Raw genomic sequence first — 26,614 nt, 5'->3', positions numbered from 1 at the left:
TTTCTGCATCAAGTCTGATTAGAACAAACACAGTTCATTCATCTGTACTATTAAAGGATGGAGATATTCAGCCACACTGCTGTGTTTAAAACACTTGTAAAAGTGATTTTTACATAATAGATCCCCTTTAAAAGTGCTTCTGCCTGCGCATGAGCCGGTGTGTGATTTAATGGCATGCATATGTCAGCTGATGGAGCTGTATAGTCATTCTGCAGAGCTCCAGCGGGAGGTGTGTGTGTGATGCTGTAGGTGCTCACTATAAAACCCACAGAGGAAACCAAGAGAAAGCCACTGATATATCAGATATATCTGCAGCAGGCCAGCAACACAGAGGTGCGTCCACGTGGGAACAAGAAAACAAGCTACAGAATGTTACCTTTGACTGCTGCTGGATCCCTCTGCACTCCTGCTCAACCCTGGATTTTACACTGACCGTCTGTTTCACGGAGATTATCTGGAATAACTGTGATGGCCAAGGTGTCATTGATACATCTGGGAGTTTTGCTTTTTATTGGACTAACAGTCGCGATAGCCAACGGTGGGTTCTGCATTGCATTTCTCCTGCAGAAAAATGTGGACTGAGATTACTGTTAAAAACAAGCTTTTAAAGACGTATTTAAAAATTCTGAAATAGGCCTAATGCTAGTGTATTCGTTAAAATAACCTAATTGAGGAGTTAGACTGTGATGCTTTATTTGGTAACACTCTACAATAAGGCTGTTAGTTAATGCATGTATTAACATGAACAAACAATGAACAACATATTTATTACAGTATCTGTTCATGTTTGTTAAAGTTAGTTAATGAAAACTGTTGTTAGTTGATGTTAACATGCATGAATTAAAATTTTAGCAGCGCATTAGTAAATGTTGAACTATGATTAATAAGTGCTGTACAAGTATTGCTCATTCTTAGTTCATGTTAGTGAATACATGAACTAATGAAACCTTATTGTAAAGTATGACCCATTGTTTGTTTTAATTCTAAGTGACATGAGTGATGCGTATTCCCGATATTGACAAATATACTATAGTAATTATAGTGTTTTTGAACCATACTGTAGAAAATAACTTGAACTCATCTGTTGTTGTAATCCTGCAGTAGCTGTGGTAACACAACAAATACATCAATATAAACAACTGAACCCATACTGTACTTTTCTACTACTATACCACAATGTAATGCAGTAAAATCTAAAGTATACTACAGTATTTATTACAGTTTATTAGATCACTGTAGTTAATATTACAGTATGCTGGAGCATTCATTAATAAAGAGTTGTGAACACTACAGTATATGCAGTAAAATAAACTTTACCATGATTTACACACTTTTATTTACTATAAACTATTGTAGTATTTTATTCAGGTCGACGTGTTTGAATTACTGGGATCTGACTTTGATATTTTATGTAGGCTGTATTGACCACCTTAATAAACATTATAAGGGTTTGGTATATACTTAGCATATGTCAAGTTCAGGCAGAAATCTAATTAACTAGTGCGAGAGGACAAAGAAATAATAATCAGTTATTAACAATAACAATAATTATAATAATAATAATAATAATAATAATAATAATAATAATAATAATAAACATGAATAATCTTGCAAGTGATTAAAAAATGTCAGCCTATGATAACATATATAACTCTACTATTACCATATAAAAATATATGTATAATATAATATAATAATATAATTAATCAATATAATTGTAATATAATATATATATAAAATCTGTTTTACTGTGTATACTTATATAAACAGTATATAACTGTGTAAACTTACACTGTTTGAGAGTGATTGAAAAGGCACACCAACCCAAAGTGTTGTAACCCAAAGCTGGATCAACTGGGTTACATTTTCAATATATTTAAATAACATGTCAATAAATGACACGTTTTACCCCAGATTGCGACAAATGTGTTCAATGTGCTCTATTATGAAATAAAACTATCTATCTATCTATCTATCTATCTATCTATCTATCTATCTATCTATATATATATATATATATATATATATATATATATATATATATATATATATATATATATATATATATATATATATATATATGAGCCAAAGATTAACTTTTAATAGCCTAAATTCTTGTCACTATATCTGGCTGTCTGGCACATCACTTGTCAGTGAACAGATATAGTCAACTAAAATGATTGATAGAAATGTGACGGATTTATCATGACATTGTAGTGCTGCTGCTTTAGTGCTTGCCTTTGTTCTAATCAAAGCATTGTCATATTCAGGATTTTCCTCGTTTCGTCAAGACGCGCGCACTGGGAAGGATTTACTCGGAGCCCCAAGCACAAGCGCAGCTCCTCCACAGCAGACTGAGGGTAAAAACGGAGCCTGTTTTCTCTGCCAGCTCCTGAAACCCCACAGGAGAGACAAGAGATGCACATGTTACACCTATAAAGACAAGGAGTGCGTTTACTACTGTCACCTGGACATCATCTGGGTCAACACACCTGAGTAAGTTCATGAGCTGCACAGCAGATAATGACCAACAGGTGCTGGAAGCTGACACAGGCTTTACTGACTGAGAGGAGCTCTAGACAAGGCAGGGGTTTCTCGACAATACAGCGCTCAGCATATATACAGTTCAAGTGAATTATTCGCCCTCCTGTCAATTTTTTTTCTTTTTCAAATATTTCCCAAATGATGCTCAACAGAGCAAGGAAGAGCACTAGAAGAAAAATAATAAAAAGCAAGCGACTGGTCCATATTTTAAATCTCTGTAGAGAGAGGTCATGTTTTGATCTTCGATTGGTTTCACACAGTCATGTGATGCGATTCCCCAGGTCAGAGTTCACCAAGGTTCAACTTTGCAATGCAGTGAACTGTGAAACTTGTTGCACAAGCTTGTGTTTCCGGTTTGTTGCATTCGCATGCATATGAATGGAAGTCTACGGTGCGAAAAGTGCAGTGACTAAATTACCCTAACTTTACCCTAATTACCCTAGTGAAGCCTTTAAATGTCACTATAAGCTGAATACTAGTGTCTTGAAGAATATCTAGTATAATATTATGAGCTGTCATCATGGCAAAGAGAAAAGAAATCAGTTATTAGAAATGAGTTATTAAAGCTATCATGTTTGGAAATGTGCTGAGTTTTATTTTCATTAAACAGAAATTAGGAAAAATATACAGGGGGGCAAATAATTCAGGAGGGCAAATAATACTGACCTCAACTGTAAGCACACCCCATTTTGAAAATGAATATTTTTATCCTTTTCTCAGTCAATATAGACAACATATTTTGGTGCATTTGAACTAAACTGATTTATAACATATATATTTATTAAAATAATATTTTAGTCAAAGAACATCTTTAGAAATAGAAAGATAATACATTTAAATTCAAACACTTTATATATCATATATATATTTATTTTTTCCTAACACATAGATTTGTGTGTACTAATGTTTGTCCTGTTATTGTAAGTTATTTTGTAAGATCCAGATTTGGCTTCAGTACTCACTAATCTAATGTATATGCACAAATATAACTTTGTAAAGCATCCTATTAAAATCTTTTTTGTGATGGGTACTCTTATATATGCTCAGCACTGTATGAATATAGAAATATGTTTTTCCACAATGATGCCTCTTGTACATTGTACTCTTAGGGAGAAGCTTGGGTCATTTCCAGTCAAAAAAACTTTGCTGGTTGAATAAAAGTAACTTTAAGTCAGAATTTGCCAGGGGATTTCATGCTTGACTGTATGTATTTTTTATTGCAGTTTGAATGAACATAGAAGGGAATACATTATATACACAATAATGTAAAGACAAGCGCAGAAACAGGAAAGCAGTGCATACAATATTAAAATGAAAGATAGGGAGAGGGAGAGTAAAGAGGAAATAAGACATGACATGTCCATCTTCATATGTTAGGTGTAAATAACAACAAATTATTCACAAAAATGTAAATCTTTAAAATAATGTCTTTTTCCAGCTTTTGTGTGTGTGTGTGTGTGTGTGTGTGTGTGTGTGTGTGTGTGTGTGTGTGTGTGTGTGTGTGTAATGTTCAAATATAACATAACAAAAGCTAGAGACTCATTTCTAACTTATAATGAGTAAAACTAGGTTGTGTGCTGCTCATTTACAAATAATGAGTAAATTCGCAATAAATAAAATGAGTAGTCTTTATACTTATATCAGTAAGTATTATAGAAATATTAGAGAAATAATAGTTTTGGTAGTTTTCTCTTCCTTACTAGGAGTTATTGTTTATTAAATTACATTTTTAAAGTGACATTCAGTGTTAAATGACAGCAGAATAATAGTGCATAAATCTAGTCATGTTAAATTGATAGTTCACCCAAATAAAATCCAGCCAAGGTCTAAAGATATTATTTCTAAGTCATAAATAAAACACTCACTGGAGTGTGAAAATCAAGCAATAAACATTTAATTCAGTGCATTACTTGAAATTTCTTAGTATTTATTTGTGCAATTTTCTAATCATTTCTATAGGAACATGAACCTAAACCAGATGTTGTGCACTCTGAAATGCCTGTCATTGTCATTGTTTGCCTTTTGAGCTTGTTTAGTCTTTAGCTAATTTAATGATGACAACAGCATTTGGTTTTCAGCTTAAAGGTAAAGTTCACCCATAATATTAATTCTGTCATCATTTACTCGTCCTCCTCTCATTACAAACCCGTTTGAGTTTCTTCTGTTGAACATAAAGAAAGATCCACTGAAGAATACTGAAAATACCTCAGTGGTATTTTAGTTCCTCCTACTGATGACCGTGTTCTCCAACATTCTTCAGAATATCTCCTTTTGTGTTCAACAGAAGAAGAAAAAACTCTACAGCCACTTGAGTGAGAGGAAATGGTTTGGGTGAACTGTCCCTTTAAGAATCACGTTAACATACAGTAACCATAACATTTGTGTTCAAATAAATCTAAATATGTGTCAATGAAATTAAAATCTATAGCAATGCAATCAAAGAAAAGCCCTTTTAAAAACCCTTTTCCCTCAGCAGTTGTTAACATAACCTTTATATTCTTGCTTTAAAAAGCATTAATAATCTGAAGAATGGGTTTGCACTACAAAGAAGATGTTAAAGGTTCATTTGTGGAGCTATAAATGTCAACTTTTATCTTTGCGACTTTACTGCACATGTAAAATAAATATGACTGCAGGCTACTGGAAACGGATTACAATAAACATTTGGGTGCTGAAATGAAAAACACTTCTGCACTGAAAAATGCATCATATATTAAAGCTGTAGGTGTGTATGATTGCTGTGATCTATTGCATTTGGCCATCTTTAACGCCTCTACAGCGACACGTGGACAAACATTCTCCCTTCTGTCAAAGCAGAATTATTTCTGGCCTGCCCTATTCCTTATCTCTGATAAGACTGCACACTGTGTGCAAGTTAAACAGTCCGCATGCATCAATCTCATCCAAAATGCTCATAAGAGCAATTTACTGAGCATGATGATGATTAACTTATCTTCAGCGGAGAGACTTATCTTTATTAAAGGAGGCAGTTTTTAGTTTTGGAAAACCTTTCAGCTTCTTGTTAAATCAGTAAAACTCTTGTAAAAGGAAATTTAAAGGGACGGGTCTCCCAAAAATAAAAATTCTGTCATCATTTACTCTTGCTTCAATTACCACAACAGATTACTGTGGAATATATTGAGTACATTATAGAATAGTCCAAAAACACTATAGTATAAGTTACTGTAGTTTTATCTCCCATGTGGGATAGAGACAGGGTAGGGTTAGTTAATTGAATGTGATTTATGTTAAAGGGATAGTTCACCCAAAAATTATAATTTACTCACTATTTTACTCACCCTCAAGTGGCTCCAAACCTTCATGTGTTTCTTTCTTCGGTAACACTTTGATGCTCCATTTGAGTATTAGTAGACTGTCTGTTAAATATCTGCTGCTCCTTCAACAGACATTTAACTGACTGTAAGAAACTTTGCAAGTACATGTCAACTTACACTAACCCCAACAGTCTACTTATAATCTACTGAGAATTAGTTGGCATGTAGATGCAGTGTAACTTAAATTCTACAAACAGAGCATCAAAATAAAGTGCGACCCTTTCTTCTGTTGAACACAAAGGAAGATATTTTAAAGAATGATGGAAACCATCATAACCACTGACTTTCATAGTGTTTGTTTTTCCAATAATGGAAGTCAATGGTTACAGGTTTCTACAATTTAAAAGAATATATCTTCTTTTGTGTTCAACACAAGCAAGAAACTCATTAAGGTCTGGAGCCACTCCAGGGTGAGTAAAATGGTGAGGATGTTGTAATTTTTGAGTGAACTATCCCTTTAACATGAACCACATTTAAAGAAATAAGCCTAAAGCTAACCCACATGGTAAAGAAACTACAGTAAGTAACTGAAGTAATTTACTACAGTAAGTTACAGTGTTTTTGAACTATTGAATAATGCAGTTAAATAAATCTGTTGTGGTAAATCTACTGTTGATGAGGTAATAAACAAATGTCCCGATACTGTAGTTTTTAATAGGGTATATTATACTACAATACACCCCTGTTTACTATAGTAAAAACTGAAGTAAACTAAAGCATTTATTACAATATTTAATACTACATTGTGGTGCAGTATTCATTAGCAAAATGTTGTAAATAACAAATACATTCAGTTTAATACACATTATAGTATGGTTTAAAAATGATTATAGTATTTTTTTCATGTCCAATAGGTGTGTTGACCAAACAATAAGTAAATCACAAAATAATTAAATAAATAAATACATAAATAAATAAATGATTAAATAAATAAATAATTAAATAAATAAATAAATAAATAAGTAAATAAATAAATAAATAAATAAATAAATAAATAAATAAATAAATAATTAAATAAATAAATAAATAAATAAATAAATAAATCTAATAATGGTGTCTTTTTGATTTTTTATGTTTGAGAGTGTAGTCCTTCTTTTAGTTTTTCCAAGCAGAAATCTTGAAATGAAGATGGACATATAGCAATTCTTGGCAGTGAACGTGATCAACATTCTCGGCCACTTGTCCAGCATATAAGGCTGGCTAAAGAGCTGACTGGAGATCAAACAGATGCTTGCATGACGGGATGTTTGCAGGAGTAACTCTGAGCAGATGAGGCCTTGAGCTCCTGACGACAGCTGCTCACATTTACTGCTGCTTCATTAGCCTCCAGAAACTATTTTCATTTATTAAAGCTGTCAATGATCTGGTAAAGCTGTCATGAAATGAAAGTTAAGATCCTTTTTTCTACTATCGTGAAGTACATCCACTTGAAACAGTCCTGAAATGAGGAAGAAATGTGATTTTGTCCTTTGGAAGCCAATTGGATTGTTAAAGGACTGGTGTTGCTTTCAAAATGATGTAAGAATTAATGAATTAACAGCAGAAACCAGACATGCATCGATAGCCCCGCCCTAAAATACTGATAGCCCCACCCTAAAGCACTGATCCCTCCACCCTAAAGCACTGGTAGCTCCACCTTAAAGGCGTTCCATGTGACCAGAAGTGAAGAAAAGTGGGAGAGAAGGTTATGGTATTTGAATAAAGTTAATAAAGGCATATGAATTTTTACAAACAATAAAAAATGAAGTTCATAGACACACCTAATGACCCTATTTAAGCCTTTAAAATTCACTTTACATTGAGTAGTATCTTGCAAAAGAGTAAAATATTATTCATCATGGCAAACACAAAAGAAATCTAAAACTATCATGTTTAAACGTGTTTAAAAATAAGTAAAAATTAAGTAAAATTTCACAGGAGGGCGAATAATTTAGTCTTCAACTGTAATGAAATATGGACAAATTGTAAAAATGATTTTCCCACATTATAAATAAAGACCACAGGAGTATGTTTTACAGTAACATATGTCTGTTTACACACATTTACTGTAACTCAGACCCATACTTGGTATTTCTTAGTATTCATCTGTGCTATTTTCTGACAATTTCCATATAGGTGTGAATCTAAATCAGATCTTCTACACACCTGTAAAGCGTGTTAATGTCATGTTTTGTATCTCTCCTCTGCCTTTGATGAGCCTGTTTTCATTTTGCCTAATTTAATAATGTCAACAGCAGTCGGTATATATGCAATTTATTCAGCTTAAAGGCACAATTCATCCTAAAATCGATCATTCTGCCATCATTTCCTCATCCTCCACTTTGTTGAGTTTCATTGACTTTCATAGGATGGATGTCATGCCATGGATGTCAAACATTTTTCAGAATTTCTCATTTTGTGAAGAAAGAAAGTTTAGAGTGTGAGGAAATGATGAGGAAATGTACAGTTTGAGGTGAACTATCCCTTTAATATGTTTGACCTGAGCAGTCCATGCTCAGGTGTTTATGCAGTAAGGTTGTGATTTCGAGCATATTCTACTGTCATTTTCTAACTTCCACATTACGCATGGTACAGTGTCACGTTTCAGAGCTCTTAGCAGATTGTGTGTGTCCTGCTTCATGCAGGAGAACCCTCAAAATAAACAGAACTCCGTGTGTGTGTGTTGTCAGTGCTGTGTGCTTCAGTGTGAGTGTGTGCTTCAGTCTTCTGTCAGTCTATGTCGCTCCTGTCTCTGTTCATCTAAAACTCCACATCTATAATCCTCTTAGTCTATGCTGACATTATCTTCAGCAGCTCAAACACACTAATGGCTAATGGACAGACGGCTGCTTCTCACTCAGGGCTGCTGTTTATGCTAATGAGATGGAGACTAGTGGGCGGGGCTTTCCCCCTCTGATGAGGGAGAATGTCAATCAAAGTGTTTCTGCAGACTGTTTTGATCAGGTCTGATTAGAACAAAATGTTCACCATAAGAGGCTGGAGATATTCACACACTGCTGACACACAACTGGGTTTAAACCCCGCATAGAAGTGATTTTTGTATAATAAGTGCCCTTTAAATTAATTCAAAGCTTTAGCTTTTGGCATTAAAAGGTGGATGGAGACATGTTCCACTGCACAATTTAAAAAAAAAAGAAATTAAACTTGCTTATAAAGTAAATCAAAGCCAGTTCCACTGTCAGCCTTTGCCTTTAAACGAATAATTCACCCAAAAATGAAAATCTCGTCATTATTTATTCACTCTTTACTTATTCCAAACCAGTTTGACATTTTTTCTCCTGTTAAAAACAAAGCTAAAAACTGACTTCCATAGTATTGTTTTCCTACTATCAGAGTCAATGGTTACAGGTTTCAAAATATAAGAAAGAAACTCATTTGGCTTGGAACCGCTTGAGGGAGAGTAAATAGTGAGTACGTTCTCATTTCTGGGTGAACTACCCCATTAAGCAGCGCTGCGGTAGTGTTTCCTTCAACTCAGAGGTCGTGACCCTTTTTCCTTTATGTGTATGCAGACGCACCATCCCGTACGGCATGTCGAGTTATAGAGGCTCCCAGCGGGCCCGGCGTAATGCAGGAGGTCAGCGCTGCACGTGTGCTTTACACACTGACCAGGACTGCACATCGTTCTGCAGCAAGAGGTAACTAAATCCTTCTCTACCTAGCACCGGCACATTGGAAAACCCTGCCTTTATATATACTTCTCTAAAAACAAAACCATAAAACAGCTGAAGTGAATTATTCACCCTCTCGTACATTTATTCTCTTTTTTAAATATTTCCTAAATGATGTTGAACAGATTCAGGAATTTCTCACAGTATTTCCTATAATATTGTTTCTTATGGAGAAAGTCTTATTGGTTTTATTTCAGCTAGAATAAAAGCAGTTTTTAATTGTTTTAAAGCCATTTTAGGGTCAATATTACTAGCCCCTTCAGCAATATTACCAGAACAAACCCCTGTTATACAATGACTTGCCTAATTACCCTAACTTTACCCTAATTACCCTAGTTAAGCCTTTAAATGTCACTTTAAGCTGAATACTAGTGTCTTGAAGAATATCTAGTCTAATATTATGTGCTGTCATCATGACAAAGAGAAAAGACATCAGTTATTATATCTATAATGATTAGAAATGTGTTACTAAAAGATTTTCTTTCCATTAAACAGAGATTTGGGGAAAATATACAGGGGGGCTAATAATTCTGACAAGTCACAGCTTATTTATTGTAGTTTATTAGGGATTAATATTCATCCAGCTGGTTGTTCTCATAGAATAAATTAGCAGCTAAATAAATAAATAAATAACAGGCAGCTGTTGTATGTGACTGAGTTCTGTGACTTAACTGCCTAGCTGTGTATTATCCCTCTTATTACACTCTTATAACTATTAGAAACAAAACACTGTGAGCTGAGCTGTAATAATCTATTAACAGTTTAATTACATACAAAGCTAAGAGAAACAAAACTGTCTGAATGGAGTATACACTAACCACTTATCATTCAGTGGCACAAGGCGGCGCCAAACAGGAACCTTATGGGAACCTTGATGTCTATGCAGGAAGAGAGAGCTCTCGGATTCCATCTACAATATTGTAATTCATATTCAGAATATAAATGAAGGTCTCAGGGGTTTTGAACTGCATGAGACAGAGAAATTATTAACAGAATTGAAATTTTTGAGTGAACTAACCCTGTAAGGCTCAATGGAGCTTGTGTTTCTCAGCAACAGAAGTGCTCATAGTTGGTAAACTTAGAGCGCAGTGAATGGGAGAGAACAATAAATCATTTATTTACAGTCCTACTTGCTGAAATAATACGAGAAAAACTCCAGGATGGTGTTAATAAGACTTTCAGAAAGAGGAAAACAATAGTGTGAGACTGATCACGGCAGCCAGAGGAGAGAATAGTGTCAGATTTACTGTCCTGCGCTAAAACTGTCCAGATTTACTCAAGCGCTCATTCATTTAATGTCATTTGATGCAAAGATGATATAATGCATACAGAAATACATATAAACTGATATTAACACTCAAAATATTAAAAACTTTCTAAGATTTAAGATGCTGATGGCAGCTAAACGCCTCATAACAATCTTGTGAAAAGAGTCCATTACTCCAGCTTTTACAACCGTGTCAACAGCTTGTGTTTTTCCTCCAGATCAACATGAGCGTCCTCTGGAGCAGAGCTAAACTGATATTCACTCATCTGCGGGACTTTATTCTTCTATCAAACACATGGAGAATCACCTCCGAGACAAGGTTTACGTCTGTCCTAAAGAAAGGCCTTTACTGAGAAGGAGAATTAAAGAGCCGAAGGAAGGAACTAAGCGTCTTGAGAAGCACTAAAGCTGTAATCCTGGACAAATGACACGAGTAACGCAGCAGTGCATGAAACTCGGTGACTTCTGTGATCTGCTACTATGATCTGACCACCAAATCAGACATGAATGAAGTTTTAAACCACTGAGACAATCACTAACATGCAACATGTAAAGGGCTTTGTCATATTACTACATTCACAGAAAAGACGTGCTGTACAGCATCCTTGTTTTGCAACACTGGCTGTTTCTAAAATACGGTGTTCAGACTTACAGGTTTCTCCATTTCTGTCAGTTTGTGACACTTCTTGATTAATATTTGACATGTGCAAAATGGTCATGCATTTCTCAAAACAACATACACATAGCAAAACACCATGGATGACTTACAATCATAGGACATATTTAGAAGAAAGAGTCAACATTATCCAGGAGACACAATGATCTAAAGACTGAATACTTTTGAGAAATTCAGTTCTGATTAGAGAAATGTACCAAAGCCACTGAGAAAAACCCTGTAGTAGGATTTTTCTTAATTTGATAAATGAGTTCCACATAAGCATGAATAATTATTTTATTAGAAAAAGACAAAAGGGAAATTCCTCGCTTAAGCATAAACAGGAATCATGTATTTTATGACTAACCATAAGACCTGTTTTAAATGCCATAACATATGAATGATTTTGATCTAGAGTATATGCAAGAGAGTATATATTTATTACACTAACCAAACGTTATATAATACATTCTCCACAGCGCAGACACAAACATGATACTTTATTTCCAACCACTAGATCAACAATCATTTATTTATTCAAAGCTTTAACATTTATCTGAGTCGTGCAAGAAATGGACTGATATTGGTGAACTGATATTGATTGTGCCTGTTCTCACTTTTCATGACCAACATACAGGTCCTGCTGTTCGTTCATAAATTAAACCTGTGCTGTTTTTATATCCACGGCTTGTCTTCTTGTGGAGCTGCAAACATTGAACTACTGAAGCATGTTCAGATTCTTCTGCAGAGCTAATTTGAAACTTGTGGCTTAAATGTAAAAAATAATACCATCTAGCCTCAGGCTAGATTACGTTCTCTCATTACTTCGCAAAGGTACGTTTTATCCTTTCGCAAGGGGGCAGGAATTGTTTGCTGTCTTGGAATGTGCCCTCGATACACCCCTCTAGATGAGAAAACCCATGTAATTTCCCATGGTGCATGATGGGAGAAGCATGCAGAGAATGGTATGTTAAATACAGGTGTGTGTGTGTGTGTGAGATGAAGGAATATTGTTTTAGATTGTGTTCAAAAGCTGTCATATATTGTTAAAGTGAGGTTAAAGAATGATATGGCATTCATTTCATTATATATTTAACTCTACTGTTTAACAAAGTGACTTTAAAATAAGAGTAAATCTGCTGCAGTTTATTACAAGGTTTCTGTAGCGTAAAATGCAACACCAACACACACACTATACACTGCACACTATTACACATTTTATTACAAGTCTTTTGAAGAAAAATCATATTTATATATTTTATGATTTCAAAAATAAAAACATAAATCACTAAATATGGAAAACTCATTTAGGGATCATTATTATAGTGTATGGTGCAACACAATCTCACGGCAATTCGTAACTTTTTGATTTAATTCGTATGAATTCGTACTATCTAATTCGTACATTTTAGTATGATTTGCTCATTACTCAATGACGGTTGGGTTTAGAGGTGGGGTTAGGTGCCACGCCTCCTTTTTAAAATCGTACAATTTCGTACGAATGAGCCTCTAAACTGACAAAACCTAAAATACTTACATTTTCTCGTGAGATCAGGCTGTCTTCCCAGAGATGGGTTGCGGCTGGAAGGGCATCCGCTGCGTAAAAACATGCTGGATAAGTTGGCGGTTCATTTGGCTGTGGCGACACCGAATTAATAAAGAGACTTAGCCGAAAAAAAAATGAATGAATGAATGAATGATCAGGCTGGTTTTGACAGAACATCGCTCCAGCATTGACATCACAGTGCGTGAAGCATTTCAGGATCTGATCTAATTATTATGTAATTAACTCCATTAATTGTGATTATAATTAACCAAGACCCACAGTTCTGAACAGGTGATTTGTGGAGTCACTGCACAGTTTAACTCTGATCGAGTAGTGTGAAAAGTTTTATTAAAAGTGTTTTCAAGGCCTGACGAAGATTTTAAGTGAATTTAAACCATCTCACAGCAAGAAGGTTGCTGGTTCGAGTCCCGGCTGGGCCAGGAGGCATTTCTGTGTGGAGTTTGCATGTTTTCCACGTGTGTGTGTGTGTGTGTGTGTGTGTGAGAGAGAACGAGAGTGTGAATGGGAGAGTGTATGGGTGTTTCCCCATTAAAAAAATCCCTGAGCACTTTACCAGCTTTGTTGGCCTAAGACTTGTGCATAATATATAATTAATCAGTCTCTTAATAAAGTCAACATATAGGAAATATGTATAAAAAGAACAACAGCATAACAATTCCTCTTCAAGCAAAAGTCTGATTAATCTGGCTTCCTTTGACACCAAGCACAGCTTGAACTGGTTTGTTCTGATTGTCCTGACGTTTGCTGAAATAGTGTGTTGTGTAATATCAGGATGCTTTTACTTTTACCCTTGGCCTAAAACGTTTGCACAGTACTGTAGTTGAGTAGTTGGTGGTTCATTCTGCTGTGGCGACCCTCTATAAATCAGGCACTAAGCTGAAGTATAGAGAGCGAGTAAACAGTAAACAGAGCACAGCTACAGTGTAAAGCATATATATTCGCAGCAGCTCATACTCTTCAGTGATTGGCTGTCGTCTGCAGATGACCCCTACGTGACCCGCTGTAGGCAGATGAGCAGACGGGAGTTTTATTAGTTCATGATCTTAATAGAGCTGAGGAACAGGTGGAGCTGTGGAGGGTCGTGTCTGGAGGAGTGCGTCAGGACTGGAGATGAGATGTTCTCACGATCTGCGTCCCTTCGAGAGCGGGATATGAATCAATATTCACATTCATTCTACATTATGTGCGAGTCTCCCGTCTGTGATTGATGTGAACTGTGAATTTGGCCTGCGTTTTACACTCCAGCTGATGAATGCTCTGTCAGCCTGTCTGTTTAAAATGGCAATAATGTTATTCATCTTTATGGTTGAATGAGACACATATGTAAAGATCCTCTGTTTTTACTAAAGCAATAGCAAGAGACCAATGTTTGAACGTGTTTTTGACACAACGGGTTTTTGATTTTTTTTCCCTAAACCTCTCAAAAACGAGTGAGATTGCATTATTTTTAACACATATTTGCGTATCGTTCTGCAGTACAAATATTGCTTAAACTTAATTTTGATGTTTGGTGGAATACACTGCAAAAAAACATTGATTTTGTCCAAATATCTCAAATATGATGCCAAAAACCGCTTTTATAAGGGGTTAAAACACAGGTAGATGTGTGTGAATATCCAACACAATCTCACAGCAATTCGTAACTTTTTGATTTAGTGGCTAATTCGTACGATCTAATTCGGACATTTTAGTTCGATTTGCTCATCCCCTAATGACGGTTGGGTTTTGGGGTGGGGTTAGGTGCCACGCCTCCTTTTTAAAATCGTACAATTTCGTACGACTGAACTCGAATTAGCCACTAAACTGACAAAACATAAAATACTTACGTTTTCTCATGAGATCAGGCTGGAATATCTCCATCAGCCTCTAATGCTCAACATGAATTAATTATGTTTGTTCTAATCAGACTTGATGAATGAAACACTTTGATTGACATTCTCCCTCATCAGAGGGGGAAAGCCCCACCCACTAGTGCACATCTGTAGCTCCGCCCTCTTCATCTCGTTTGCATTTAAAGCGACAGTCACCAAAACGCCACAATTAGGATCAAAGCCTGAAAGGGTCAGCTTCTGAGAGCTGGAGGACATTATCTGTGTGTTATTCCCAGCTCAAACTCAAACACACACCCTCTAGACACAGCAGATGCATTTACAGCTTGTAGAAAGGGGCATTATGGTCTCCTTTAAATCAAGAAGCATCCAGTAAAAAAACATTGTCTTGTTTTCAGAAATAATGAGTCAAAATAATCAGTTTTTTCCTTAAAACAAGTAAAATAATAGATCACAATCTGAGAATAAAATTAAAGTAAAAGAAATTCAAATAAATAAATAAAGTGAATGAAATAAAAACACTGTATCTTCTGTTTCATGCCATCTGTAAACTGAACTGAGATCAGTCCTGTTAGAATAGTTCTGGTAGCGAATGCATCGCCTGCGCTCTGTTTAAACTGTTATAGCCGTCAGCTGTGTCTTTGTCATGCTCTGCAGATAAAATGTGCCAACGAGCCAAAGTCAGCATCAATGTGCAGCAAGTCATCCTGGAGGGAAATATCAATCTATTATTTATTACTACATCATAAAAATATGTTCAGCCTTCAGAGAAGAGACTTGACAGACACTGATACAGAAAGGCTCGGTTTCTTCACTCTTGCAGGAGTTACGGTTCTGCTAGTAGATTTATGTGGGTTCACTGTTGTTTGGTGGTCTTGTAAGAAGCAGAGGAATGGGTTGTTTTCTGTCAGCTGGATGGAGAAATTGTTTGAGTGTCAGCATGGAGCCAACAAAAAAAAAAGGATTTTTCATTATTATTAAAGCGTCAAGATTGCGTCAATTAGACTGTGATATAAATGTGATATTTCCAAAGGTTGTTGAGGTGTTTCCTTCCCTGACGGTTTAAAAGTTTCACTGCTATTGTTGAATAGACTGAAATAAAGTGGGATATATATGAGAAATACATACTTTACACTGGCTACAATTTTGTCCATCTTTCTTATTTTTCTTTCTTATCTTCTTTTCCTTATTACACATCAATTAATTACAAGCATGAACAAATAATGAACGATGCATATATTACTGTATTTATTCATCTTTGTTAGTTTTACTCATCAAACTCACTCATTTTTAAGTCACATTGATTATTAAGTCACAACCACAACTTAATGTTTTGATAATGCATTAATACATGTTGAAATTAACATGAACTTTCATTAATAAATGCTGTACAAGTACGCTATAAAAGTTGCTGGGCTGTATTAATCCAGACCTGGGTCAAACAATGAGTTATAATATATAAACTTAAACTGAATGTAAGAAATGTACCCAGCATTGTGTTTGTCCATATTTGAGGCAGCACCGGTTTAATACAACCCATCATTTTTCATGTTGTTCTTTCCTAGTTCATGTCAGTAAGTACACTAACAAACACTAATAGAACCTTGTTGTAAAATGTGACCACATTCATATTATTAAGTAATAATAAGTCACCTTTAATCTGTAATCTAGTCTTTAATCCATACAACGTACAGCTATCCCTTAGCCTGACCTTACAGAAACAAGAATTAAAGCATGACGAGCTGTAAATGAGCACATGTTTTTAAATCAATGTGTAAAAAATCCATAATTATTCATAAATGGATGCTCTAGTTTGGTATTTAATGTTAGTATATAGTATTTAGAACAAATATATCACGTTTTCTTTTTTATTTTCTCATGAAGTAATATTGTATGAAGATTTGTTTATTTTCAGCTACAACTCTCACTATTAATAAATGATTAACTTTGACTTTTAGCTCAATAAACTCCATATTTGCTGCTTATTAAACACTTTTGTAAATGGTTTAAACATTTGTGTGGCAACATTTTGTGAATATATCCAGCCTCTAATGGTAAACATGAATTAATTTAATTTTTATAATCACACTTGATAAGTCATCGTCGATAAAGACATCCGACACTCATTTTTTACATGTTGGGCATTATAGGGGACATTTAATGTAGAATAAGATCATAGAGAACTTGTAGGGTTATGCATACTAATACTAAGAAGGGTTATGCATACCAATAAACAGCCAAACTTTTAATAATAGGCAGGTAACAAAAACCAGGAGTGAGAATTTTTACTTAAACTAAAGTGCTACCAAATAGTTTGAAGTGAATATATCTTTTCTTTTAGAGTTTTCTTAATCTATTTCAGCTCTTCTCTCTCCAAATGTGGTTGCTGACTGATTTTCTGAAATGATCTGAATGTAGATTTGGAAAATAATATTCATAACTTGACTAAAGTTTAACATTTTGCGGATTCGAGGCTGAAATTTGCATAAAACCGAACATTTCTGAAACTCTAAGAAGACCTTGTTTTTGGTCAAAATATCAGTTTTAAACCCAGAATGCTATTAAATGAGCGGCTGTTATTGTTCAGCGCACTGCTGTGAGGTCGGAGGTAAGAATACTTATCAGCGGGTTTGGTCGCATGCCAAATTTGATTCAAAATCATACATATTGCATTGGTTTCTCTTCTGATTTGGAAATAGCTGAGATTCAGAGTGTCAGACTGTGGGTGAAAGTAATCTATCAGAAATTCTGAAGTGAAGTATTGTCCTCTGCAGGATTTGTCTGCCAGGAATCTCTTTCATCCAGCTAACAAGTGAAGATGAAGAAAGAAAAAAGGTATTTTTGGTCCGCTGGGAGCCGTCTTGTGGAAAGGCAACACCAGCAGGTTATCAGGGCTAATTCTAACACTCCATCTTCAGCTCTCGGGACGATTGCAAAAAGAGAGAAAGAAAATACAGAAAGCAGTGCAGAGAGGTGTGTTTTTCCTCCAGAGTGTTTTCTTTTCATTTGTTGATGTGGTTTTTTGACTTCATTGTGTTTCTTTTTCTTTTTCTTTTTAATTGTGTTGGAGAAGTTTTATCAAACCACATCAAATAGTGTTGTTTTGTGGTGTTCAAATAGTGTTTTAATGATATTGATTTGTTCAAATTGTTTTTCCTGATGTTTTGTTCATGCATTTAATTTTTTTGTTTTATTTATTTGTCTTAATGTGGCGCTTTGTCTGGTGTTTTATTTGGTGTTTTGATTTGCTCAGATTGTGTTTTTATTTGGTGTTTTGTGTATTGTTTTGTTCATGCTGTTTAGTTAGTTGATGTGGTTTTATTGTTTTGTTTTGTTTTGTGATGGTTTGTTCATGCAGTTTTAGTTTGTTGATATGGTCTTTTGTTTTAGTTTTTGTTTTAATTGTCTTGGTGCACCGTTTTGTGTTTTTGTGTATTCACTGATATATATATATATATATATATATATATATATATATATATATATATATATATATATATATACACAGGGGCGGACTAAGTGATTTGGGGGCCCTAAGCCAGTCAAGGTATGGGGCCCAAGCATTGAAACTCAAAACTTTCTCTCTTTCTTTCTCTCTTTCTCTCTCTCTCTGTAGATATTTTTTTTTCTCTGTAGATTTTTGTTATTAACTTTTATCTTCTTAATGTAAAATTAAATTCAATAAATTCACAAATAAAAAAACAAGTTCACAAACTAACTAGTTAATTGTGCATATTTGTGGTTAGATTTTAATATTTGCATGTGCAGTACAGAAGAAACGTTCCACTATTCATGGGGCCCCCAGTTTTGAAAAGATTCCCCCCCCCAGTTAATGATTTAATAACTGAATAAACATACATGATATGATTAGATTAATGATTTAAAAGAATTAATGCAGTGACACATTTAGACGGTTTCTATCTGAAAGCATTCATAAAATAATTCTATAATAAATGTATAAAGTATTAAAGGGATTTTCACTGCAGTGTGGCGATTCATTACATCATTCAGCTTCAGAGGCCTAAAAACCTGATGGCCACATCTTATAGGACACACAGTATATCACACAGAATAACAGAATAATGGAAATATATTGACTTTGAACATGATGTTTTCCTCAATATATTGAAACATGTTTGGCTAATGATGACATTTCTACACATTTAAAAAGTAATTTTGATTTAGTTAGTCATAATTTTGAGATATTAATTCCTTTTTTCAACTTTTTAGTCTTAAATTTCATTTTTTTTATCTCAGAATTTTGACTTGGTAAGATATAATTTTGATTTAAATTGAGGCATGTTTTTATTAGCTGGTGGAAACCATCACATCTAGCTCACTAACCTGTTTTCATGCCATCAGCGTGTGGTGTTTTGTTCATGTTGATTTTGATTTAAGTCAGCTGAAACACTTGCAGTGGTGTTGTAATAAGCTGAAGCACCTGAGGCAGATGTTATCAGATCATTTACAGCAGTAAAAATAGTTTGAGACGGTTTCAAGACTTGCGGTTAACACTACAATTACAGCCCTACACACCTGCCTGTTGCTGTCATCTGGAGTGAAGATGTTGTGAAACACTATAAAGAGCTGCTATTTCAGCATTTCAGCAACATCTGTGTGTCCATCCGACTCATTTCTCTCATCACTATGTGACAGATGGAGAGTCTTCATTTTCATCATTTAGAATTCATTTGCAACACTGAAATGAACTGTGGCTTTACAGAGAACAAAAACATACAGCAACAAATACAGTTTATCATTTGAGCACACATTTTTTCTTGATCCAGAAGCAGGTGAAGACAAAATCATTAGCACTGCTGTGAAACTTTAATTATTAGCAAATATTCATCAAGCGATGTTTAATGCAGAGAACACATTTTTAAATCAAACTTTTAATACCAATTTTCTTTTAATAGCTCATTTCTAATAACTCAATGATTGTGTCTTTGCCATGATGACAGTCCATAAGATTTCACTAGTTATTTTGCAAGCTGCCAGTATTCAGCTTAAAATTCAATTTAAAGGCCAGTTAACAAACAAACCATTTAAGAGGGGTAATAATATCAACCTTAGCAGATCATTCATTCATTTACCTTCAGCTTTGTCCCTTATTTATCAGGGGTTGCCACAGCGGAATGAACCACCAACTATTCCAGCATATGTTCAGTACTGGGAAACACCCATACACACTCATTCACACACAAACACACACACACTATTGCCCATTTAGTTCATTCAATTCAGCCGGGTCCAGCCAGGACTCGAACAAGCGACCTTCTTGCTGTGAGGTGACAGTGCTAACCACTGAGCCACCATGCTGCTCCACCAGCAGTTTTTACATTTAATTACATTTATACAATACAATAGGAATTACTGTGAAAATGTCTGCTCTGCGAGGCCTTGTAGAAACTCAATGTAAATAACTGCATGTAATGTAAAAATGCAAATTATGTGAGAATTATTACAGTATTTTTGTGATGAAATGTTTATAATGTAATCATTTTCACACTTTAGGTCACAATTCACAGAATTAACAAACTATTAACTAACACTACTAGCTTCATAAACTACTAATTAGCTGTTTATTAATAGATAGAAGGCTGGGTTTAGGTTTTGGATAGGATTAGGGAAGCAGAATCATACTTTAAGATCATACTTTAAAGCTGCTAATCAACAGTTAATAACTTAATAATAGGCATTTAATTAGCCAGTAGTTAATAGTGTAAAATGTGACCTATAAACTAAAGTATTCCCAGAATAAATTCGTGTTCACTCACGTTGCATTAACTCTTGTTAACAAGCATGAATTTGGATGTTAATCAGACATTAGTAAATGTTGAACTGTCATTATTAAATGCTGTACAAGCATTGTTCATTATTAGTTCATGCTAATAAATACATAACTAATATTAACTAATGAAACCTTATGGTAAAGTGTGACCTTACAAACATGACGAATGAATTAAGTGTACAATAAACTTCTGCATTAAAGGACATGCAAATGAGGCTAATTAATAGCCCTGTGTGCTGCGTAACAGTCTGATGATCCTGTTTCTCACTGGGCTTTTATTACAGTTGTGGAACTTTTCTGAGAGTATAATGTTTGAGGTTCACACTGAACTCATATTATTTAACTATGCCTATGTATATCCATATTTTTATCATACGGCACCAACATACATCACAATAGGAGAGAAATGACTATTACATCAGTTTCAGGCCATATGAAGCTTGCCGTTTTTGTTTCACTAGTGTATCCAACACAATAGTCAAACACCATATAAACAAACCCTCGTGTTCTTCTTTATTTGCACAGATTACACATACTACACCCTTAATAAATTAAACTACTGCTCTACTGATCAAGGCAGAGTCGCATCTGTTGTGTTTGGCTGTTGTTCAGTGTGTTGGGTTTGGTCTCCCCTGATATTTGACTCGCAGCTGAATAGTGATGAAGCATGACATAAAGCGAGTGTGTAATAAACACATTAGAAAGGTGGTGTGGTTCCTTTCCATCACAATCAATGCATAATCAACAGGTCACTGAGTTTAACATTGCACACATGCTAAATAGCCTAATAAAGATCAGATCCAATCAGAGTTTTCACTTTTCAAGTCATGTGCATAAATATGCATTTGACTCGCTTTACTGGCTGCGTGTTTAATGAGTGCGCTTACATGCACAAAACAAGCAGAGAGCATTCACAAATCAGATTATTTCAGATTTTTATGTGTTTGTGTGCAAATAAACCATACTTTGGGTTTATTTACAGAGGTGAATTGCATTATGGGATGTTGATCTCTGCTCTGTCCACTTCTGATGTTGATAATTCAACTCTACAGTTTAACAACATGACTTTTACTGACATTTTAGTCATGTGAAATAATATAAATGTGTAAGATATAATAATAAGTGTGTAAAATAACAGAAAATCTGCTTCAGTTTATGACAAGGTTTCTGTAGCGTAATATACAACACCAATGCACACTAACACACTCGTTCACTATTTTTAACTTTTAAAGATAAAAGTTGTTGGAAGAAAGATCAAGATGCCATAACACAGTTCAAAAGCAGAAATAAATGAGGAAAAATAAAAACATGAAGCACAAAATAAGAAAAACTGCTGATTTAAGGATGCTTTTAGAGTGTACAGGTCAGAATCTGGTGCTTGTGTTGTGTTGGTATTGTTGGATCTGTGTGCAGCATTTGACATCATTGACCATAGTATTTCTCTTAATCGACTTCAATGCATGTATTCGAGACATTAAATTCAATGCCATTAAATTCTAGGCACTGCATTAAAGTGGATTTCCTCATGTCTCGATAACAGCACTCTTTCTCTAAATGTCAGATTTTATCTTATCACTTACACCTGTTTATTGTGGAGTGCCTCAGGGATCTATTGTGTGACTTTTACCATTTTCCCTTTACATTATACGCTTCCCTTGACCCGCATTTTCCAAAATTACAGCATTTCATGTCATTGTTTAGCAGATGATCCTGTGTTTTATCTAGTAAGGCTGGACACTGCTGCATCATTCCATGTATTATTGAAATGCGTATATGATATTAAGACAAACACACATGAATTAACAAACAGACAAGTGCACAGGAATAAGCTGATAAAGGGGTTTACATGTAATGCAAAATCAGGTGATTGAGCAAGAAAACTCCCTGTTCAGATCAGATTTTAAGCTGTATTTGACATTTAACTGATAAACCATTTCAGGTAATGCCTTTACATGACTACACATTTCAGCTTATTAAGCATAATCAGTTTAAGAACACGCATGTTTATGACAGATCTGAGCAAACTGTTTACTAAGCAGGAATTTTAAAGGGCAAATAGAGCACGCAATTAAAAGATTTAGGCAGACTAGTAAAATAAAAGAGTAAAGTGTCACTAGTAATGAATAATTCAGCCAAAAATGAAAATGCGCTGTTCTATTGTGCATGAGTTAATATAGGCTTTGTGAAGACATTAGTAAATGACAGCGCTCAATATGCTTCACCTATAGGAATATGTGCATTAATATACTGTATATTGCCCTTTTCTTGCCAGGAATAAAACAGAGGCATGATAATTCATAAGATAAACATTCCAGTAGACGGAATGTAAGTACATGCCAAAGCTGGTGCTATTCATTTACGGCATTTTGTTTAAAGATATGTGCACTTAATCATGATTCATTCTTTTTTCTGGCATTGGTTCTGTTCATTTTACAAAAGAAAACAAATAAATTACAAAATCATTATTGCTCTATGCTTTGACTTGCCATGGCATCTACAGAAAAATCGGTCTTATTCTTGCAGGAGAATGGATGTGGGTTTGGAATTTGCTCTCATAGCATTTGCAACTATCTTAGTATGTCTAAATCGATCAGTCAATTCATCAGTGGACCCTTTTCACAAGCCATCAGCAACCTAAATCCTTGAACGTTTGTAATATTTAGATTCTTTAACAAACGGATGAACATTTTATGTATGTAGTTTATCATCTTTGCTTCAAATTACAAAAAACAAACAAAAAAAACAACCGAATTACCGCTTGTGCGAGGCGTTTCTAATGCAGCATCTATGGGACAGGACAGTAAATTGGACGTTATTCTCTCCTCTGGCTGCCGTCATCAGGCTCACACTATTTATTTTTCCTTTTCTGAAAGTCTTGATAACACCGTCCTGGAGTTTTTCTGTCATTATTTGAGCAAATAAGATTGTAAAAATAAAGGATTTGTTGTATTCTCTCATTCACTGTGCTTTACCAACTATGACGACTTCCGCTACTGAGAAACACGCAGGCGTGAAGAGGGTCTATTAACAAAATCTGATGTAAATTTAACATGAGCAGATTTGTGATGCACAAGCAAATGTTATAAAAGGAAATAAAAATAGTTATACTGTAGTTCAAAATGTAATTCACACACACAAATGGGTAAGATTATTGGATGAGTTTAGCTTATTATAGATTAATCAGTTGTTATCTGGGACAAACATACATGGCAACATTCTGATTAACCAATCAGCATCCAGTATTCTAGAGAGGCGTGAGATAATATTAAATAATGGGTCACTTTTTTATTTTTATTCATGCCATAAACAATCCATTAACTAAGACTTATAGCTCAATAAACTACTGATTATCTGATTTCAATAGTAAGATATTAGTTGGGTTTAGTTATTGGGTAGGATTAGGGATGTAAAATAAGATCATACATTTTATGTGCTTATAAACAGGTCATATCTACGCCCACACTGAATATGCGAGCGCAGAATTCTGCAGATTTTCATCCCATCATTAATTCTGTTTATTTACTTGAGTGAATGTGTGTTAATTTATATTTATTCAGTCTTTAAATTAATTACAGTAATATTATTGACTAATATGAAAATGTTGATCTGATTTAGTAGAGATATTATATGAGAGACTTGCTTTGTTTACCAGATAAAGTGAATCTAATTGGATTTGCATTTTAAACATTAAATAAAAGTTAAAAAGAGATCATTTTTTTTTCACATATTAAGGTTTTAGTTATGAGACTCCTAAAATAATTACACAGAAATCTGCAGATTTTTGGTAAAATAGCAAAAAACGTCTGCAGATTCCATCTGGCCCTAGTAATATCTTAATAATAGACCAGCCTGATCTCACGAGAAGTATTTTAGGTTTTGTCAGTTCAGTGGCTAATTCGTACAAATTAGTACGAGTTCAGTCGTACGAAATTGTAAGATTTTAAAAAGGAGGCGTGGCACCTAACCCCACCCCTAAACCCAACCGTCATTGGCGGATGAGCAAATCGTACTAAATTGTACGAATTAGATTGTACGAATTAGTCACTAAATCAAAAGGTTACGAATTGTCGTGAGATTGTGTTGAATAGACAGGTATAAACCAGTAGTGCACGTTGTGAATTTGTGAATAGTTAATTAAATTAAAGTGTTACCAAATAATCCAAAAAAAGCAGAATAACAATAAAATATTCCTTATTGTACATTTAAAGTAGTCACTTTATTACCATAATCGCCATTGATTACTTTGATTTTTGACTAACTTGAATTGTAATCTTGCCATGATGTTAAATATGTGATATTTATACCCACTCATCCCACATAACTCACTAAGAACATTTAAGTTTCCTCAACACAAAATTCCTGCAAACTGTTAGCTTTATTTACAGGCTTTTAAATGGTTCAATATTGACTCTTCAATACCTGAACGCATACTTGTAGAAATGTTTCTTTAGGCTTTGTGAACCCCCGAGTATCTCCTCCAAAACACTGTGTGCACACGCCCTGCTGTAAAACCATCACAACACTTTACAGAAATCCCTCCAATCCTCCATTCTCCATCACAGCATTACAGTCTCCAGTATTACAATGCACATGTCACATGTCTGCGGCCTCCATTTGGGGTCTCCGAAAAACAAGAACAAACTATTATCTTTAAAGTCCGAGATCTATTGGCAATGCGCACGACGCTCAGCAATCCAGTCTCTCCTCTCAGACTTAAGTGCCCACAAAGGAAATCATCATCCAAAGAAAATTGGGAATGTTTTGCTCATGAGAAGCAAAATCTACAGTAATTGCGTTGGTAGGTTAAACATTAGATTTGAGCGCCGACATCCAAAACACACAATGTTGCTGTTGTAGCACAGGGAGGTCAGAGCCTGAGCGGGCCAGTGTTTTCACAGTCATTAGCGAGGTCACGCTTTGCCATCTACACTTCTTTTTTTCTGATGCAGGCAATATATGATTTATGAATCTCGTATGGATAACTGATTGATGATTCTTTTTTATCAGGAATGACAGATTAAATGGTGAGATCAGAGTTTTAGATTGCTTCATGTGTGTGAGAATGACTCCAGCTCCAGCAGTTTCCTCATCTCCTTCACCTCCTTATGTTTCGTCCTCTCTGGAGTAAACAACGTGACATTAGGAGCAAAGCACTCGTGTGTTTAGGTCTGCAGTTAATGGAGCTGTTTTAACACTCTGCTGTTAGCATGCAGTATATGACTACACATTACACATATAGAGGTTATGTGTGACTTGGGTTTAATGCAGGACAAGGTTTTCCTTTATCCTACAAGCAATATGCTTTTCAGACAGTAATGGGCTATGAAGTCAGCTGGTCTGACGGTGTGTCTGATGTCTGTTTGTTTTTAATATGTCCTAAGTAAAGTAAAGTTCATAGACAAACTATGGTGGCCTGAGAAAGCCTCGTCTCAAAGTTTGAAGCAGTTTTAAAGTTAATCAGTAAATCAGTGAAGTAGATCTGAAGATGTTTGCAACAGTCGGCATAGAGAGAGAGAGAGAGAGAGAGAGAGAGAGAGAGAGAGAGAGAGAGAGAGAGAGAGAGAGAGAGAGAGAGAGAGAGAGAGAGAGAGAGAGAGAGAGAGAGAGAGAGAGATACTACATATATGTTAGCATGGACTTTCTAGTATGGACTAGCATGTTTCTTGCAAGGTGGTTGCTAGGGTGTTCTGAGTGGTTAGTAAGGTGTTGCCAGGCAGTTGCTAGAGTGTTCTAGGTGATGGCTGAGGTGTTGCTATGTGGTTGCTAGGGTGTTCTGAGTGCTTGCTAGGTGGTTCGCTACGGTGTTCTGAGTAACTGCTAGGTGGTTGTTAAGGTGTTGCTAGGGTGTTCTGAATGGTTGGTAAGGCATTGCTAGGATGTTCTAGGTCATTGCTAAGGTGTTGCTAGGTGGTTGCTAGGGTGTTCTGAGTAGTTGCTAGGTAGGTGGCTTGCTAG

General features: G+C 35.1%; 1 protein-coding gene across 1 annotated transcript; it reads left to right on the top strand.

The window, feature by feature from the left end:
- Positions 1-234: 234 nt before the first annotated feature.
- On the top strand, positions 235-12,604 carry LOC130237377 (endothelin-3). Its single transcript, XM_056468309.1, has 4 exons — positions 235-538; positions 2,271-2,496; positions 9,392-9,517; positions 11,036-12,604. The coding sequence occupies exons 1-4, from the start codon at positions 469-471 to the stop codon at positions 11,043-11,045; spliced, it is 432 nt and encodes a 143-aa protein (XP_056324284.1). The 5' UTR covers positions 235-468; the 3' UTR covers positions 11,046-12,604.
- The last annotated feature ends 14,010 nt before the right edge of the window (positions 12,605-26,614 follow it).

This window comes from Danio aesculapii, chromosome 11 (genome assembly GCF_903798145.1).
Source record: "Danio aesculapii chromosome 11, fDanAes4.1, whole genome shotgun sequence".
In the NCBI taxonomy this organism is placed as follows: domain Eukaryota; kingdom Metazoa; phylum Chordata; class Actinopteri; order Cypriniformes; family Danionidae; genus Danio; species Danio aesculapii.
The sequence above is the reverse complement of the archived record's forward strand: the minus strand, read 5'-3'. Positions and strand labels throughout refer to the sequence as shown.

Bases quoted from the DNA above. Each gene is read 5' to 3' on its own strand.
- LOC130237377 (XM_056468309.1), top strand. From the start codon at position 469: ATGGCCAAGGTGTCATTGATACATCTGGGAGTTTTGCTTTTTATTGGA. The intron at 539-2,270 runs GTGGGTTCTGCA...TGTCATATTCAG, and splicing joins AACAGTCGCGATAGCCAACG to GATTTTCCTCGTTTCGTCAA. The intron at 2,497-9,391 runs GTAAGTTCATGA...ATGTGTATGCAG, and splicing joins ATCTGGGTCAACACACCTGA to ACGCACCATCCCGTACGGCA.